The 17,795-nt window shown below is 42.9% G+C and overlaps 2 protein-coding genes across 5 annotated transcripts in view; both read right to left on the bottom strand.

The window, feature by feature from the left end:
• Positions 1 to 937: 937 nt before the first annotated feature.
• On the bottom strand, positions 938 to 10,119 carry fosl2 (FOS like 2, AP-1 transcription factor subunit). Of its 4 annotated transcripts, none has more exons than XM_077539941.1 (5): positions 9,900 to 10,119; positions 8,226 to 8,345; positions 6,940 to 7,194; positions 5,481 to 5,588; positions 938 to 3,271 (listed from the first exon to the last, which is right to left on the bottom strand). In XM_077539941.1, exons 3-5 carry the CDS (start codon positions 7,177 to 7,179, stop codon positions 2,735 to 2,737), a joined length of 885 nt encoding a protein of 294 aa, XP_077396067.1. In that variant the 5' UTR covers positions 7,180 to 7,194; positions 8,226 to 8,345; positions 9,900 to 10,119; the 3' UTR covers positions 938 to 2,734. The 4 variants fall into 4 exon arrangements, with proteins under 4 accessions (XP_077396067.1, XP_077396068.1, XP_077396066.1 ...); XM_077539942.1 differs by lacking the exon at positions 9,900 to 10,119 and adding an exon at positions 9,241 to 9,452; XM_077539940.1 differs by lacking the exon at positions 9,900 to 10,119 and adding an exon at positions 8,672 to 9,223.
• Positions 8,226 to 17,795, bottom strand: part of babam2 (BRISC and BRCA1 A complex member 2) — a 79,415-nt gene continuing 69,845 nt past the window's right edge. The window contains exons 14-15 of the mRNA XM_077539936.1: positions 15,636 to 15,677; positions 8,226 to 8,345 (exon numbers count right to left, since the gene is read on the bottom strand). The gene's annotated coding sequence lies outside the window, so the exon portion shown is untranslated. The remainder of the gene's footprint in view (positions 8,346 to 15,635; positions 15,678 to 17,795) is intronic.

Here is a 17,795-nt window from a genome sequence, read left to right as displayed (position 1 = left end):
CGAACACGAGGCCGAAAATCTCCATGGTGACGTCTGAACGAGCTAATGACGTCAATTACCGCTTAAACAAGCCCCTCCCACTGGATAGTTGGAACAACTGTTGACAACAACATGAAAGTCGGGAACACTTTCTGCTGATTCTCCAGTTACAGAATCAAATGTTTTGCTCTACTCTGTCACAAACGTAAAGCATAAACAGGACTTGCTGTATTTGTGCTTAAGAGCTATTTAAGTGTCAACATTTTGAAAATGGTCGATTCGCAGAGGTGGCAAAAATGCACTGACATTGTTGTAGCCTACTTGAGACAAGCGCAAATAGTTGTGTAGAAAAAAGGTACAGATACTGACTCAACACTAAAGTGATGGACAAAAAAAAGCTTCATATACCACGTGATATTTTTTGATTCCTCTAGATGGCACTCTCGGCTTAAAGATATAGTACAATGGAACTTGATCGTTTCTACTATCTTCTGTCTTTAAATGTGATAATTGGAGGTTAACTTAGCCAATTATCATCCAATATGTTCCAAGCAGAGCTATGTGTTTACAAAAACAAATGGCAAAAAACAACAACAAAAAAACCCAGTACGTCCCAACATTTTTGAAAAGTACGATTGAACAGTACTTGTAGTCCTACACTCTGACCACTGGGTGGCGACAAACGCTCATAAAGAGCTTCTCATCGTGATTGCCTTCATTGCTTGCTAATCAGTAATCAATCATAATCACTTTGGAAAAACATCTGTTGAGTTGATTAGAAAGAGTACATTAAAACACTTAATACTTACTGAAGCATTTGCAATATAATGGCCAAATATGACTTTTTTTTCTTTTTTTTTACACATCCTGTAATCGAGAAAGCAATAATACAGTAATAATGATAATTATAACAACGATAGCTGCAATAATAATAATGATAATAACAATAAAAACAAAATCCAAGTTGGAAAATAATTTTATTATGATTTCTTTAAATTAACAAACACTGCTATTTACATATTGCTGTTTTTTTTCTTTTTGAATCTTTTTAACAGTTAAAGCATTTGGAAAATAAGTAATAGTAGTTGAAAACAGGCAATAGACAGTAGATGACATGATATACAGTAGATTTACGTCAATGGCTTTCATGTGCATGTTGAGGAGCTGCAGACCATTTTGACATACAGACACAGACTCTCTTTTTGGTTATTAGTTTTTCTTTTTCTTTTTTTTGGGGTCACACAGGAGCTGATATTTCTTCTAGCATCTGCATGAAACCCAAATATTGCCAAAAGAGAAAAACAACATTTCTGCAAAGGTAGCAGGATGGGCCTACTGTATTTAAAAAAATAATAATAAAAATAAAAAAGGTCAAATTGTCTGCATCCAGCGCATGATCATATAACTTTTAACTGCCCAACATTTTTTTTGGAATGTTTGAAGCGTCGACTGGCGTCTCAACTATTACTGCTTTGTGCTTCTCAGTGCAATCGCCAACATATTTGACACGTTGAAAAACAAAAACTTAAAACTCCTCTCATGATGTCCATGCTTCATTCCAGGCCAGATGTCTTATTATGATTATTATTATTATTATTCCTTCTGTATTGCAAAACACTCTTCATGATTTTGTGTTTGAAGCCATTCAGGCTTCCACTGAGGTACCAAGTACCTTGATGTTATTTTTTTTTTCTTCCATTTTTTTTTTTTACTTAAAAAAAAAAAGAAAAAAAAAAAAGAGACAGCTTTACAAACACAGTATAAACAGGGTTGACATCATTGGCAGCTGGTGACAGTCTGGTTAGACCACAGTGGCTTTTTTTTCCATATTCAAGCAAAAATCTCTCCTTTTTTTTTCCCTCACACAAAGACGCACAAAGAAAAGGATTACAAGTGTCATACAAGCCTTTTTGGTTTTGTTAAACCTGCCCTGCCTTGAGTGGCAGTGTTGACAAAGGTAAGACCTTTTTTTTCTTTTTCTTTTTTTTCACGTGAGCAAAAATGGGTGAACGTGAGAGCCAGTGAAAGAACTTGCACGTCGTCTTTGAGACGTTTGAAAAATTCCTGATGTTGCGCAACATTTGCTCATTTGATCCCTTTGGTAAGACTATCACACAGCTTGCGCGAGCGATGTCAAGAATTTGTCTTGAATATGCAAAGATCAGGTACAGAAGCACACCAATAACGAAGAGCGCTTTGACGCCGTCCAATTGTAACGCCGAAGACCGTAATGCTTTTCTACAGGCAGATGAGGGAGAAGAACACAGTCTCAAAAACATGTTTTTGTTTTTTTTCAGCACATAAAATACAGTTTGAGATGAATCAAGGTCCGTGTACAACAAAACACGTTGAATGAAAATAAAAACGAGGAAGTTTGCTCAGTGTCTCTCGCGCTGTCTGTCGCCTCTTCTCGTTGATTCGTCTTGGCAGAGTGCAAGTGGGCATGGCTTTGAATTCTTGGAAAAAATAGATTCATATAGATATATTTGTATATATTAGGAACTCATTTCATATATCATCTGAAGTCCCAAAGGCCGGAATCGAAGGGCGGAAAGAGTAAACAAGCTGACAGCGTAAAGAGTTGAATCGGCGAAGCGACGCCGCGTTGACTGTTGATTGTCCGGCCGAACGCGTTCGAAGCAGGACGAGACGAAACGCGGCGTAGCCCTTGTGGCAAAAGTGGGGGCAACGGCTCACATGATCATCTTGCGCTGGCCTTTGGCTTGCCGGAGTGTTTTTGCTTTGGCGGAGCCTCTCACAGCGCCAGCAGGGTGGGCGAGTCCGACGACTGGTCGCCGCTGCTGCTGCTGCGGCGGTGGGCCTTGGAGCAGGACTCGGAGGAGGGCGAGGGGCTGTCGGGCTCCAGCATGCTGGGGTAGGTGAAGATGAGGTTGGGGGCGCTGGGCGTGGCGGCCGGCGTGGACGCCGCCACCACCGGCGTGTTGAGGCTGTCGCCGTCCGTGCAGTACATCCCGCCCAGGCAGATGGGCTTGATGACGGAATGCTGAGGTTTGCCCGCCGCGACCTCCGCCTCGCCCGGCTCTTGCTTCACCACCACGTGGTTGACGTGGGCCCGGGCCGCCATGTTGGGGCGCATGGTTAAGGGCAGGGGGCCGCACTGCTGGTGCTGCTGGTGCTGATGGTGCGCCAGAGGCGGGTGGCGCTCCTCGGTGGGCAGCTTGCACACGGGATTGTGGGCCACCAGCATGAATTCCAGCTTGTCCTTCTCCTTCTGGAGCGTTTCGATCTCTTTCTGCAGGTCGGCTTTCTCCTCCTCCAGTTTTTCAGTCTCCTGATCAGACAGAAAGGAGAAGAGAGACGGTCAACGACTGCCCGTGCGAGCTCAAAATGTGGGACAGATATCATTTGTTTCCAACACATCCTGTTACTTTGCAAATCATTTGAGCTAGCTAGCTAGTTATATAGCTGGCTAGCTAGTAGTGGTACACAAAGGAAGCTTCACGAAGCACATGTGATATATATATATATATATATATATTTTATTTTTTTACTCCTCTAGATGGCACTTTTGTGTTTCAAGGTGCCAGTTCGCTAGCGAAACAGCCTACCCTAACCCTAACCCATACAGACAGATACCCAGACAACTAACCAGACTAACCAACAGACAAATTAAGCTTCATGAAGCAAGTGATATTTTTGTTTTACTCCGTTAGATGGCACTCTTAGCTAGCTAGCTAGCTAGTTAAACAACTAACCAGACAGACAGACAAAGCTTCATGAAGCACTTGTGATATTTTTTGACTCCTCTAGATGGCACTCTTGGTTTAAAGGTGCTAGCTAGCTAAACAGCTAACCAGATAGACAGACAGGCAGGCAGGCAGGCAGACAGACAGACAGATGAAGCTTCATGAAGCACTTGTGATATTTTTTGACTTCTCTAGATGGCACTCTTGGTTTAAAGATGCAGTGCACTATCACTATAATCTTGGAACCAAGAGCGCCATCTATTGGAGCAAAAAACATATTTCAAGTGCTTCATGAAGCTTCATTTTTCCATCACTAACATTCTTCCTTTGTTGTTTCTGGTCACCAGTAATTGTGTCATGGGGTAGTTACATGAATCTGCCAAATGAGGGTACTCTTACGCTGCCTTTTTATTTCATGTTTGCAATGTTTTTGTTTAAAACTTGATAGTGTGCGTGTTGGGGACCCTAAACGCAATAACGCACAAATCATCACGAATGCGAGCCAGACAGGAAAGATAAGGTGACATGCCGTCTGAGAACTTTGACTCATGGGCAAAGGTATGAGGAAGTCGTTTTCCAAGGAAGCGCACAAAAGAGGAGGTGTGCGAGCAAGAGCGCAGGCGGGCGGGCGGGCGGGCGGGCCTGTGTGACCGGATCGGAACAGACATTCCCTTATTTGGAATTCAGAAAAATGCGCATTTCTTTCAGTGGTGGAAGCGACATGTGTCGCTGTTTTGTGTCAGCGGCTAACAAACAAGATGATCCCGATTTGCCGCATTCGCAGAAAAAAAACAACAACAAAAAAACATCTGCCGACAGCAAATTCCATTCCTGGGAGCTTTGAAAGGCTCAACGAGCTTGAGGTCATTGAAAATTGGCCTCATTGCTTCATTTTGTTTAACACTTTGCTAAGAGGGCCGCGTGTCTGTCCACAGCTGACGAGCAGAAAACGTCTCCACGTTTTTTTTGTAATGACTGGGGGGGGTCAAACCAGTATTGGCAGGTTGTGACTTGAGGTGTGGACGACATTTTACTCATCAAACGATTGGACTGCTTGCCAGGCTGTGAACGACTTTTGTCATCATCTTTTCTGTAGCAACGCTCGGTGACCTTTGACTTCATCGTCATCATCATAAAAAGCAAAAGGAGATCCAAACTATTTTCCACTGAGGGCCGCATACGAAAACAGACGGAACACGAAAACAGACTCAGTATGCTAAAAAAATAAAATAAGCTTCAAAATAGTGTGATTTTTTTTTAACAATTTATGAAAGAATGATAAATTATTCTATAAATATGTATTAAATATAGTTTTACATGGCAGGGTTTCATACTACCCCTAAATTGTGGCATTTTGTAGTAAATTTGCAGATAAAAAAAAAAATAAAAAATACTATTCTTAAGTAATAATTTTTTTTTGTTGCTAACAAACTTCTGCTCCACCTCAACCAATTTATCAGTAATTTTGTTAAAACGAGTTAATATTTATTTTGCAAGTCGACTAACGTGTTTCTCTAAATTTTGTACTTGCGCCTCTAAAACATGTCAGATTAGGGGCCACTGTACTCCTAGTAAAAATAAATAAATACATAAAATATTAAAAAAAATATAATAATAATAAGTTTGGAGTCGTGCATCGAAAATAATTTTCTTGTCGCACATTTTTCCAGTCTGTGTTTTAGATTTGAGGATTAGAATCGGCGGCAGGTCCAATTCAAATGGTGGACGCTCACGTGTCTTGGATTTGGCCGCGCAGTCAAGATGGCGGACGACCTGGTTGAGGTTCTCACTCACCCCTTGCAGCATCTCCGTCAACTCGCGTCTGCGGTTGCGACATTTGGCGGCGGCCAACTTGTTCCTCTCACGCCGCACCCTCCGCTTCTCTTCTTCTTCTGGGGTGAGCTGAGGGTAAAAAGAAAACAAGGAATGCGGCAGTGTGAACACATGAACTGCATTATTATATATGAATGAAGCCTGAAGGCAATCATGCAAGCATGAAAATGTGTTGACGTTTCTGCGAGAACATTTCCACCCTGCGGGGAAACTGCACGTTCTTATTTGGTTTTGAATGAATACAACAGGAGAAATGTCTGAGTTGCGTTTGGGGGTTTTCACTGCCTTGCTCAAGAGTAGGGTTGCAAAAAATGATGCCATTTTCAGACTTTCGATGGGAATAAACTGCAATACAGTAAACACTTCACCATCCTGGGTTAATTGGTTCATTGTCGCAATTTTTCATTTTTTTTTAAAATTGTATATTGGGTGCACCGTAATTCCAGTTTTGACCACTAGGTGGTGATATGCTTATTTAGTTGGAGAAATCATTTTGAAAGCGCAAAACCGGAAGGACAGCCTTATTTTTGTTGAAAATGATTACATTTCATCTGCTGGAATCTTGTTTTTAAATCTACAGAAATGTTCCTTTTATAAAGTACATCTTCGGACGGGATTATTGATGCATATTTTGAAATGATAAGCTTGTTAGTTTGAAAAATGTTTGTTTTTTTACTGTAAACACGGTGGGATCGGTTACACTGTAATACAATATTTGTAAGTGTTATTATTGTTGTTGCACTTTCTCTCTCACAATTTAAGGCAATCAAAGTCTTTGTATTATTTTAAAAGTGATTTTAAAGACATTAAAAATGAACTCATAAGAGTATTTAAATAGGGGATTTCTATTCTATAGCGTAAATTTCACTTAACGCAGCGATGCTCGAGACTGTAACTGTCGCAATGGAGCACGTTTTACTGTAAAGAAGGATTTTAAAATAAAAATAAATATTCAATAATAATCCCAGATTGCATTCAAATACAATTTGATTCATGAGTACCTCAATTTTCAATTACTAGCTGGAGCTTGGTCATTTTTTTTGGTGCTTTGTGTTGTGAGCCAACTTCGGATACATGGCTGCTCAAGTAATAATAATAATAATAATAATAATCATCATCATCATTGAGGTAATGCCCTTGCTTTTAGGCAAGGAAAGCTTTTATTTCGCATGCTGTCTGCGGATGACACGAGAAAATAGAAAATTAGCAAAAAATTTCTTATTATATTTTTTTTCAATTATTATTAAAACATTAAAATAAATAAAAAAATATAGATTATTTTTTTTTGAAATACCATAAAATCCCCACCAACGCATCCCTACACAAGAGCTCCTGCATGAGTTCCCCGGAAGCATCCGCGGAACAACTCAATCCGATTTGATTTTCCGCAGCACGGAAAGCCACGGAAATTCTCCCTCACCTGCTCGTCCCTCTTGCGTCGGCCTCTGGCGTCCCCAATGGAGCGGATGACCCCGGGACGGGCCAGGGGGTTGTGGCCCAGCAGCCCCTGCCCGTTGCTCAGGTGATGGCTGTACGGGTGCGAGCGCGAGTACGGGTTGGACATGGAGGTGATGACGGTGGGCTGCACCATCCACTGAAGGTCTTGGCTCGTTGTGATTGCATTAATGGTGGGGATGAAGGCACTGTTGGAGCCGGGCATGTCAAGCCTGTATTTCTGAAAAAAGAGGAGCCACAGGACACATGTTGGGAACTCGCATGTTGGGGTTCCAGCCCCCGTTGCACATTTCCCACCATGACTGCTGGTGGCAATAATGATTCAGTCCACATAGAGTGGGAGAGTGAGAGAAGCGGTGAATCATGTGGGGAAGCCCAAGCAAGCTGTCCTCTTCTCACTTGTCTTTAGCACTGAAACGTGTTGATCAAAGCAAATGATGACATGCAGGTGAGGACCAACAACTTGTCGGGCTGCTCGATTGATTCATCATCGTTATTTGCAGCTCTTCCCAACCTTCCGTCGGATATCCCGGCAGGCTTGTGGAACTTTTTGTTTATCTGGTGACTCATTTGTTGAGTTGCTCAGTTCCAGTAAACCGGGAAGCTGCACGCCGCGTTTCTTTTCCGGACGACGTACAAATACGTTTCAAATACGAGCGCTGATTGGAGACGTCATTGCAACACCACCATAAGGCACATTGGAATGGAAATGGTGGCCGCGTTTTGATTTATGGAAGACATGAGGTTCCAAGAAAGACTTCCTGGATGGATGATCAAACTCGTCTATGTGCTCACACTAAACCCAAATTGTTGTGTATTTAAAATCTCCTCATCATGTCCAAGAAGAGTCGATGGCGCATCCTCGCACGCACTTTTTCACACTTATCAGCATTATTAATTAAGTAGGCGCTTTTCGACGCATCGCACCCAAAATGCCCACTTGGATTTGTTGCCTGTCCAACTCCATTTCCGTGCTATATTTCATTCATTTCTATCCATATGTGTGAACAATCCAGCTGGGGCGCAATTTCGCCGCAAATATTCTTTTCTAAATTGGTTTAAAATGACCCAGTAAGTTGTTTCGATTTACATTTGTAAGCCGAATTCCACTTTAGCATCTACGGGCGCAACCGAAAAAAAATAAAAAATAAAAAATGCTCGCAGCAGGTTTGGCATAATTAATAGTTGAGTCACGGGTGCAACTTGTTTCAACTGCAACACGTCAGCAGCGTCGAGGTTGTGTTTTGCTACCTGGTAGGTGGAGGTCGAGATGGGACTTCCGATGGTGCTGCTGCCGCTCGTGAAGGATTCGGGCTGGGCCGGAGACGTGCTGCTGCCGCGGGACGAGGTGTCGTAATTCCCGGAGTAGTCCTGGTACATGATCCAGGAAAAAAAAAAAAAAAAAAAAAAAAGAAGATATCAGGAGACTTAATTGTCGTGTGCGGAGTTGACGGCAGCAAATCCTCGCTCGTTTCAAAGGCACCAAGAGGAGGATTTTTAAAAATAAAAATAAAATAAAAAATCCTCCGATTCGATCGCTTGTTACTTTTCCACAAAAGTGTCGTTCAAAGGCGCAGCCGTGGGAATGTCGTCACTTAAAACATCTCAGTGATGTTAAGCGTCCGTTTGTTATTCAAGAGGTGCAAGGTGCGCGAACTTGAACTTAAAAGTTAAAATCCACGCAGGTTGACACTCACTTTAAAGTCGTTTTTTTTGTTTTGTTTTTTCCTGTCGGTCCTTCTCTGTATTTTCCACGTTCTTGCCGATTACACGCGATCTGTTGCGTTCACGGAACACTTCGATGTTCGTTTTTTTTCCTTATCTTGTCTTTTTTTTTTTTAACCACACTTCCTAGAGATGACTCACTTCAATGGCACTATCGAGAAGTGCAACTGCTTTTCAACGCCGACGAAAGCACCTACGTCACGCGCATGGGCGTTGCGACTCGAGCAGAAAGGGAGGGGGCGGGGCCTGGGCGGGGCCTGGGCGTCTTTTGAATAAAGTGGCCAAATCGACAGCGCGCTTAAATGCTTCCTCCGCTGGATGCTGGCGTAAGAAATGCACCGCGGATCCAACCGAAATAGACTCCTCAAAACGCACGAGGACATTTGTGGGCCGGTTCCGGACGTCAGAGGCAGCTGGGAGGTCCGCGCTTGTTTTCCCGCACTCGATTCGGTCCATTGACGCACGTTTCCTAAAATGGGCAATTGCGTCACGAACGAGCACAGTGTGGCTTTCCTTGGTCAAAGGAAACCGCGCGACTTACCGGAGCAGGAGGAGCAGGAGGAGCAGGAGGGATTCCCTCCCCCGCCGAGCACCGCGCCGCTCTGCGGACTCGCAGCTCGCGGCTCCGCCGGCCGGAGAGCCGGTCCGGATCCTCCAAGATCCACTCACAGGCGCCAGTCACCTTTATTATTAGTTTTTCGCTCGAGTCACGTGACGTGCGCCAGAATTCAAACACAAACGAACCTTCACATTTGCCACCCGGATGTGTCCGTGTTCATCAACATTGAAATGTCTCATGCACAATCTCGTCATTGTGCATTGTGTGTTCATTCATTTCAAGCACATTAGTCACGAAAGCGCGCAGTCGAGCTTGTTTGCATCCGAGCGAGCGACTCGCGCCGCTTTTCGAATCGGAATTGAATTGGAATTGGGATGAACGCCAAACGTTACAAACAAGGGCACGGAGCCCAGAAAATGACACGTTGCGCGACATGAAATGGCGAATTAGGTGTAATCCAATCGGCTATGCTTCCTATTTTAATCTGCATCTTGTCGAAGCTCCCTTCAAGCTGTTTGAGTCGTCAAATAAAGTTTGGGCAGCAGCAGGGGAAGTTCGACAACTGACGGGGAAGAAATAAACCATCGTGCGGGGGCGGGGCTTCTCATTTTGCAAGAAAGCGACCTGAAAATAAGTCAAACCTTTTCCAATGTGTCATTTCTGTCACTCTGCGCCGCTGGCGTTTGCTTTAATAGCACGCGTCCAATCAGCTCGCTTTTGTTGAATGATATTAATTAATGAATATTATTATCAGCTGCCAGCGGCAACGGATTTGCCGTTGCTAGGCAACACAGTTTCTGCTTAGAATGCTTTGGAGAAATGTAATCAGCGATGTAATTGATGTTCGAACAGTGTTGGCGTCATGGGGGGGGGGGCAACATGGGCAATGTGCCCCCCCCCCCGTTGCCTTGTTCGTTCCTATACACAACTAATCCATCCATCCATTTTCTTGACCGTTTATTCCTCACAAGGATTGCGGGGGGTGCTGGCGCCTATCCCAGCCGGCTTTGGGCAGAAGGCCGGGTACACCCCGGACTGGTCGCCAGCCAATCGCAGGGCACACAGAGACCAACAACCGTCCACGCTCACAAGCACACCGACGGGACAATTCAATGAACCTGCCGCGCATGTCTTTGGAATGTGGGAGGAGACGGGAGCACCCGGAGAAAACCCACGCGGGCACGGGGAGAACATGCAATGCACTTAACAACCACCGTTGACAGTCCAATAGTCACACGTGTCACGGAGTGGAAAACTGCACGCAAGTCAAGTGAGTGAAACGCTCGACCGTCAGTGACAATGAATTAATCATAATCCATAAATCACGCGTGAGTCAGTTTCAAGTGAAATGCAATTTAGGCAATCTCAGCATCATCACAATTCCTCGGATTCATTTTTTCCTTGGCATTTTTCACTTGTTGTTCAGTGTTCACTGGAATCAGTCAAAACAACCCCACAGGCCAATAAATGAAAAAATAAAATAAATAATAATAATAATGTATCGAGCGAAGTAGCTCCCTCGTAAGTGAGCACACCCCTCACATTTCTGCAGGTATTTCATTGTTGCATTTCAGGAGACACCACTGAACAAGCGACACTTTCACACACTGAAAAAAGTTAATCGATGATCAAATTAACTCTTTTACTGCCACTCGTTATCAAAAAAAAAAAACGTTTTGATCATCCTTGAAAACGTTCCATTTCATCAGATTCCGCCATGTTTCATTGTAATTTCGTATACAGGCAGTCAATTGAAAAGAGATCAAATTCTGCCATCTGCTGGCCATTGTTAGTGTTTTTGATTCCACAATCCATTGACCAGGCAGTTAAAAAAAAAAAAAAAAAAAGTTGACGTCATTTACCATTTATGTCGACATACATCGTGATTTTATTAAACGTTTTTGGTGGTCAAAGAATTAAATTGCAGACTCAATTTTATTTTATTTTTTTTACCCTAAAAACATGCATGACAGGACACAACATTTGGAGATGTCACTTTGTGGGAGTATACAGCATCTCACAAAAGTGAGTACATTTAAAAAAAAAAAAAAAAAGTAGTCTGGTGCAGCCTCCATAACAGTATGAATGTATTGTTCCCTCACAAATAAGTCCAAATTCAGCCATTAAAGAACGCGAATGGGACGCGTCGGTCGAGTTCGCTCCCCATATCGCACATCATGCGGAATCATCTCCAAAGTCAACATCTCATCCCACATTGTTCTTTGGCCACACGAGCTGTCAACAAGAAAGACGCTTACCTGGCCTTGACCTCATGTGACCTCATGATGCCTTCAAGGACCCGCCCGACAACAGACACTCGCCGCAGGATTCCAAACACATCGACAATAACACGTCTGTAAAAAGCACTCTAAATATTGCAAAATACTTCAAACTGCAGCTGGATTTAATCATCATCATAATAAAAATGATGATGATGATGCAATACCCTTGCTAACCTGGATAATAGCTCTCCATGATCCATGTGGCTAATCTGTCAGCTCAGGACGCACGTATGCACCAAAGTGCTGACTCGGCAGTCGTGAGTGCGTTAAAGAACAATCAGGCTGAGCGACGCTTGGATTGGTCGCCGTGATTGTTAACAGTCAATACGGGACGTTGCTTCAAATGCTAAAACCACAGATTATGATGGGAAACGTTTTCCCGTGGTGATGTGAAAAGTGACTTTGTGCATGCCACTTGTGCGCAAGTTAGAACTTTTAAATCGGAGGTGTCCAAACTAGGGCCCGGGGGCCATTTGCGGGCCGCCGTCCATTTTTCAGTGGCCCGCGACATCTGCTAAAAATGGCATTTGACTCAGTTCAAATCAAATAAAAACAAAAGAAAAATGTTTGCAGATGGTCAAAGCGACGGTATCGAAAAACTGGTTAAAATTTATTTTAGTCAACTATAACGAATGCAAAAAACAAATTCAAAAAACAATATTGTTACCAAAATAAAATAAAATTAAAATGCTTTTTAAAAAATCGAAAACTAACTGAGACAACTATTTTATGTTTACAAAACTAACTATAATTATAGCAAACATGTTTTGTCTTGTTTTAGTCTTTGGTAATTAATTTTTGTGGGATGATTTTAAATGTGATTTTTCATAGATTTATTTTGATATCAACCGGAATAATGATGTTTGAAAGTATGTCACTCAGAAGTGACGTCATCGAGCAGCAGCCAATAGAAAAGCACCAAAAGATGACGTTGCGTTTTTTAAATATTACGCATAAGTAATACATATTTTTTTTAAACTAATACTGAAACTAACAAACTAAACTAAAACTAAGCATTTTTTTGAAAGAATTAAACCAATAAAAACTAACAGAAGCTCCCTGAAAACTCATAAAAACTAACTCAAATGAAAAATTCCCAAACTATAATAACCCTTAATGCCATATTGCAAATCAATTGGTTTATATACTGTAGCATTTTTCTAAAGATGCAAAAGCACAAATCAATTATTTGTACAATTTTTTAACACAATTTCTCTTCAAAACATGATGTGGCCCTTGCGTCCTTCGGATTTTCTGCATGTGGCCCTCACATGAAAGAGTTTGGACGCCCCCTGTTTTAATTGGAATCCTAACGAGCACTTGGACGGCGATGCCCGCTGCAGTTAAGATCACTTTCAACGGCGGCTGCATGCCAGACTGGCAGAGCGCTCGTGTGAATGAAATCAACATCTTCCAGCCGCGTGTGACCGGTTGCCACGGCAACGCATGGAAAGCAGTCAAACACAACAACAACGCGGGGAGATCATTTGAACCGGTCTGACCTCCAGAGTGCGCGATTGTGGCGAGATGGAGAATTTGCAACAAGGCTAATCACATTCAGGTGCGTGCGTGCGAGACAAAGCAGCCACTTGACGACGTCTTATATCAATATCGGCATGGCTAGACAGCATATTCAAAGAATACTTGACACTTTTCTGTCACGTAAACCACATTCGGTTGGATTTCAGGCAGCAAATTGATTTTCACTTCACCCCGGGTTTTCACCGGATGCGGTTGCGGTGCGGTTGCGGTGCGGTTGCGGTGCGGTCCGGCGACGCAAGCAATTAGATTCCATTCATCCGAATGGTGCAGTTTACACCGCTTGCGGGTGCGTTGCGTGTCGACTGCGGAAGGCCTGCGGCGTGCCGCAAGCCTTCCGCAAGGATAGACCTATTTTCTATTTTTGCCGGACGCCGCAGCGGTAGGCCTCCGGCAAATGGCAAGCTAGCACAAAACACATCGAGCGGGACAGGAAGACCGAGGCAGTTTCAAAATAAATTTCCGGTTACCTTTCAGAATAAAACACTCGCCAGCTCCTATTTCGCAAGTTTTTCAGCAAAACGTGACGTGGGCGTCGCCGGGCCATGTGCTCATTCACGGTTTAGACACCAGCGAACATGGACGAGGAGAGGGTTATATTGGAGGTGGAAAACCACAAAATAATATATGACACGGCACATCCTTTTTATGAGGACAACCAAAAAAAGGATGCTGCATGGAATCTCATAGCAGAAGAAGAAGAAAAGGTTCAATCAAAAGAAGTCCACCTCTCTTTCCGCTTCTCTGTTGAGCACAGACTTTCTGTATGTTTGTCGTTGTGAAATGCCACATGATCGCGCGCGCGCGGTCCCGCGAGACACGTTGGGAAGTGGGCGGCGACGGAGCTGCCGGACCGCAGCTGTGCGGAGCCGGTGTGGATTGACAAAAAAATTGACCCGTCCGGAGCACGCAGTCAAGACGCACCGCACCGCACCGCAACCGCACCGCAACCGCATCCGGTGAAAACCCGGGGTGAGAACGTCTTGAGCGAGGCCACTTTGTGTTGCTTTTTAACGAGTCGGGACGCAACCATATCCAAATATCATGATAACGATATTATCACGGTATTGCGCTCACGATACGATAATTCTCACGATATTGCGGGGAGGTTGGCAATATTTAAAAAAGGTCACAATAATGTAAAAAAAAAAAAAAAAAAAAAAGAGCTCATACTAAGAAAAGCACAATATTCTCAATAAACAAGCAGGACGAGAACGGGCCAAATCGTGTTCGGTTCAGGCAAACGGGGCTGCCGAGGCCGTCGGGAACACCACGTAAACGTAACATCCTAATAAAGCATCAACAGCAACGGGCAGGCCTGGAGTTGTTGTGAGCCGGGAGGTTAAGAGTGGAAACGTCTTATTAAGGGTCATCATGTGGCAAGAAAATGCGTCTTTGCTCATAGGCTGCCGCGGTGGGGAAATAAACCGAATGACCTCATCTGAGGCGCAACCTCAAATGAAGCTTGCGGGAGTTCGACAATATTCAGCAGGGAAAACAGGGAAAAAATAAAAAATAGGATCAAGCTGCTACATTGTTGGAATTTATAATCTAACAGCGCTTTTAATCCAAAATGGCCGCAAAAGAGCAGTTAAGAAGAACATCCAATTACCTGTGCTGAACATGAGGCACCTTTGCAGTCTCTCTTGAGTGAAATCACAAAAAAAAAAAAAAAAAAGGTATCAGCTGGTGGAACAATGGAAGGAAGTTTGTCACAAGGAACACGTGCACCCCAAGACAAAGAAGAATGGAGAGAGAAAGAGGAAATGTTGGAGAATGTGGAAGAAGTCAACAAATTAAAGGCACTTCTGAGCACGTTACGGGCGGCTGCAATGTTCGACAAGTAAACAAGCTCAATCTTCTTCTTTTTTTTTTACTTGTCAAGGAAGAAGAAAACATCGGCAACAACAAGAAGAAAAAGCCCGGAATGAACTTTTAACTTTCTCCGTTTTGTTTTTCCTCATGTTTGCTTGACAACAACAAGTGGAACGACGTTTGACAATGACGCAGCGACGCACAATAGGCGAGTTCAGCTCGCACCGTCAACAAGCTGCTCCGCGTCATTTAGGAGCATGTTGTTATGACGACCTTGTTTATTGTTTCATGTTTATTGCTTCTGCATTCAAGTCAGCTTTCTGCAGGTTCAACTTTCAACCAAAAAATGTAAAAAAAAAAAAAAACTGCTTTGATTTTGAAATTATGAATTGAACTCTGAAAAGGAGAAGCGGAGTCAAAATGCAAAAATGTTAAGGCGGAAGTCAAGTCCAAAATGTTCTTTTTACAACAAGTGTACAGCTCAGCTTGCGAACGTCACATGACCAGACTCAGAAAACAGGCAAAGTGTGATTGGTGGCTGAGCAGCTGTGCTTTCATTTTCAGTCTACAGCAATTGACAAAGTGGCCGCCCCTCGAGATGGATTAAAACGGCTGGATTTTGCTATGTTCATTTTTATTCAGTCATTTTAACTGCTCACGATGTATGATATCGGTAAATACTGATAGCAGGCATCCGTATTGGGCCGATTCCCGGCTATATTTCACATTATCAGTCCTCACGACGATGGTTTGGTCCTCTTGCGGCCATTTTGCAAGCAGGAACTAGAAAGTAGAAATTAGAAGAAAAGAAAAATGCCATTAATTTTGCGCCATTTTAAGGATAAATGACATATTGGGATAAATAAGTCTTTACATTTAGCTGCCATTGTTTTTTGGCTGAAATTTCATGTATTAAAAGTACACAGCAAATCTGATTATATTTATAAATAATAAATATGAAATTAACAAGTAAACAATAATAATATAATACAATGAACTGTTCCTCCAAATGCAGCAGTACTCCAGTGGCCGATGTTAGCAATGATTTTTTCTATACTCAAATGTTTATGTATCGTACTTTGACAATATTTAAAGCTCAGTGCTTTTGCCCCCCCCCATCTCCCCCCCCCATCTCCCTTTACACTACAATGCATATCTGAATATTTGTACCACTTGAAAGAAAAAAAAAAAAGAAAAAGTGTCAATTAACCTTCATGTGTTCCATGCAAACCAGGCAGACTCAAAACAACTTTTTATGAGCTGACATCTTACCACTAATGAATTAATGAGAAGTTTGAGATAATAATTGCTGAAAAATAAAACGTCCGGGAATGGGGAGGGAATCGGCGGTTGATCTTCTTCACGGGGTCGCCTCCTTCATGGCGTCCATTCCTTCCGGCTGGATGGAGGCTTAATGTGAGTGTGGAAAAGTGGAAAATCTAATTAGGCTGCCAAGGGGGGTTTGTGTCACTTGGCACGAGCCGCCGTCCCCGTGTGCCCACCCCCCACCTACCACCACCACCATCATCGGCCCTCCACATGACCCCCGCAACGCACCCTTTGCCTTTCAAAAAATAACGAAATACATTTGCCACAGGAAGCTCGTTGTTTGTATTTCCCTCCAGCAGTTCTCAGACGCAGGTCGAGATCAACTCGTCTCAGACGCATTTAAAAGTCGTGTGGTGAGGACGTGCACAACAACATGCTGGCTGAACACGCACACACTAACCGGCGTATCTATTGTGCATGGCTGCTTATATTGCAGATTTCTTCTTTTCTTTGCTATCCAATTGATACAATTTAAGAGCCATGACAAAAGCGTTTTTCTTTTTTCTCAATTATTATGAATCCCCAGATTGCTCTCGTCATTTGTAAGCTCCGTCAAGATGCAGCAGAGCAAACATCAACTCGTTTGTCCGAGGACAGTCTTGGATGTTTTCTTTTTGAAAACGACTTCAAAACACTTTAGTATAAAATGCTCGACTTGTAGTTGCTGATAACACTTTGTGAATTCCAAAGTACATATACGGGCTTTGAATTTCTTTTGGAATTGGGTCCCATTTTGGCCTTTTATGGAACAAACTCCTCCCACAGAATTTAGGCAATCGTCTTCAAACTGGAAATTCCATTTAAGATGTTTACAACAAAGAGATGAGAACAGCTTTTTCTTTTGCCGCCTGCTGTTTGCAAAGACAAACGATGCCGTTTTTGAGGGTCCAAACCTGGCGAATACTCATCAGTTACAAATTTGGGTTTTGCCGGTGTAGACTAAATAAAGCAATTGGGTCTCAGTGTTCCATTTTTTTTTTGGGGGGGGGGAGGGGGAAGTCGACAGTACATGTACACAAATGACCTCAACTATCTTGCCCACTTTGAAAATAACAAAAACGTCAAAAGATCTGTTCAAAAGACAATGAACATGGAGCCACGCATGTGACCTTTCACCTCACTTGAATGCCTTGGATCAGGACACTGACTGGCTTTGAAGAACCAATTTCAGATAGAGAGGTGACCTTTGACCTCTGGAGCCACTTGGGACATAACATGCTTGTAGGAATGTCCGTCACAGCGAATTCAATGTTCATTTCGCTACCATAAATTGTCTCCAAGAATTCATATCACATCCAACATCTTCTGAAAGCAGCCACCCGACAGATGCTGCAACAATCAGTTCTCATCAACAAAGAATTGAGGACTTTTCGACCATTTAAAAAATGGCAGCAAAAACAAACGTGTTATGTTTACAGGATGTTTTTGTTCAGCATAAGTACGATAATGTGATTGTCCTGACAAAGACCAATTGTTCCTGGTGACTAGTTAAGAACTGGTTTGACATTTGCTTTCAGAGTGCTTGGCTCCCATGAGTCAGCTATCTTTTGAAAATAAACACAGTTCCTGCTT

Source organism: Festucalex cinctus, chromosome 12 (genome assembly GCF_051991245.1).
Source record: "Festucalex cinctus isolate MCC-2025b chromosome 12, RoL_Fcin_1.0, whole genome shotgun sequence".
Taxonomy (NCBI): domain Eukaryota; kingdom Metazoa; phylum Chordata; class Actinopteri; order Syngnathiformes; family Syngnathidae; genus Festucalex; species Festucalex cinctus.
The sequence above is the reverse complement of the archived record's forward strand: the minus strand, read 5'-3'. Positions and strand labels throughout refer to the sequence as shown.

Excerpts from the sequence above, each read along its gene's own strand:
- fosl2 (XM_077539939.1), bottom strand. The coding sequence starts at position 8,354 with ATGTACCAGGACTACTCCGGGAATTACGACACCTCGTCCCGCGGCAGC. Across the intron at positions 7,195-8,225 it reads TCTCGACCTCCACCTACCAG|AAATACAGGCTTGACATGCC; the intron begins GTAGCAAAACAC and ends CTCTTTTTTCAG. Across the intron at positions 3,272-5,480 it reads TGACGGAGATGCTGCAAGGG|GAGACTGAAAAACTGGAGGA; the intron begins GTGAGTGAGAAC and ends CTGTCTGATCAG.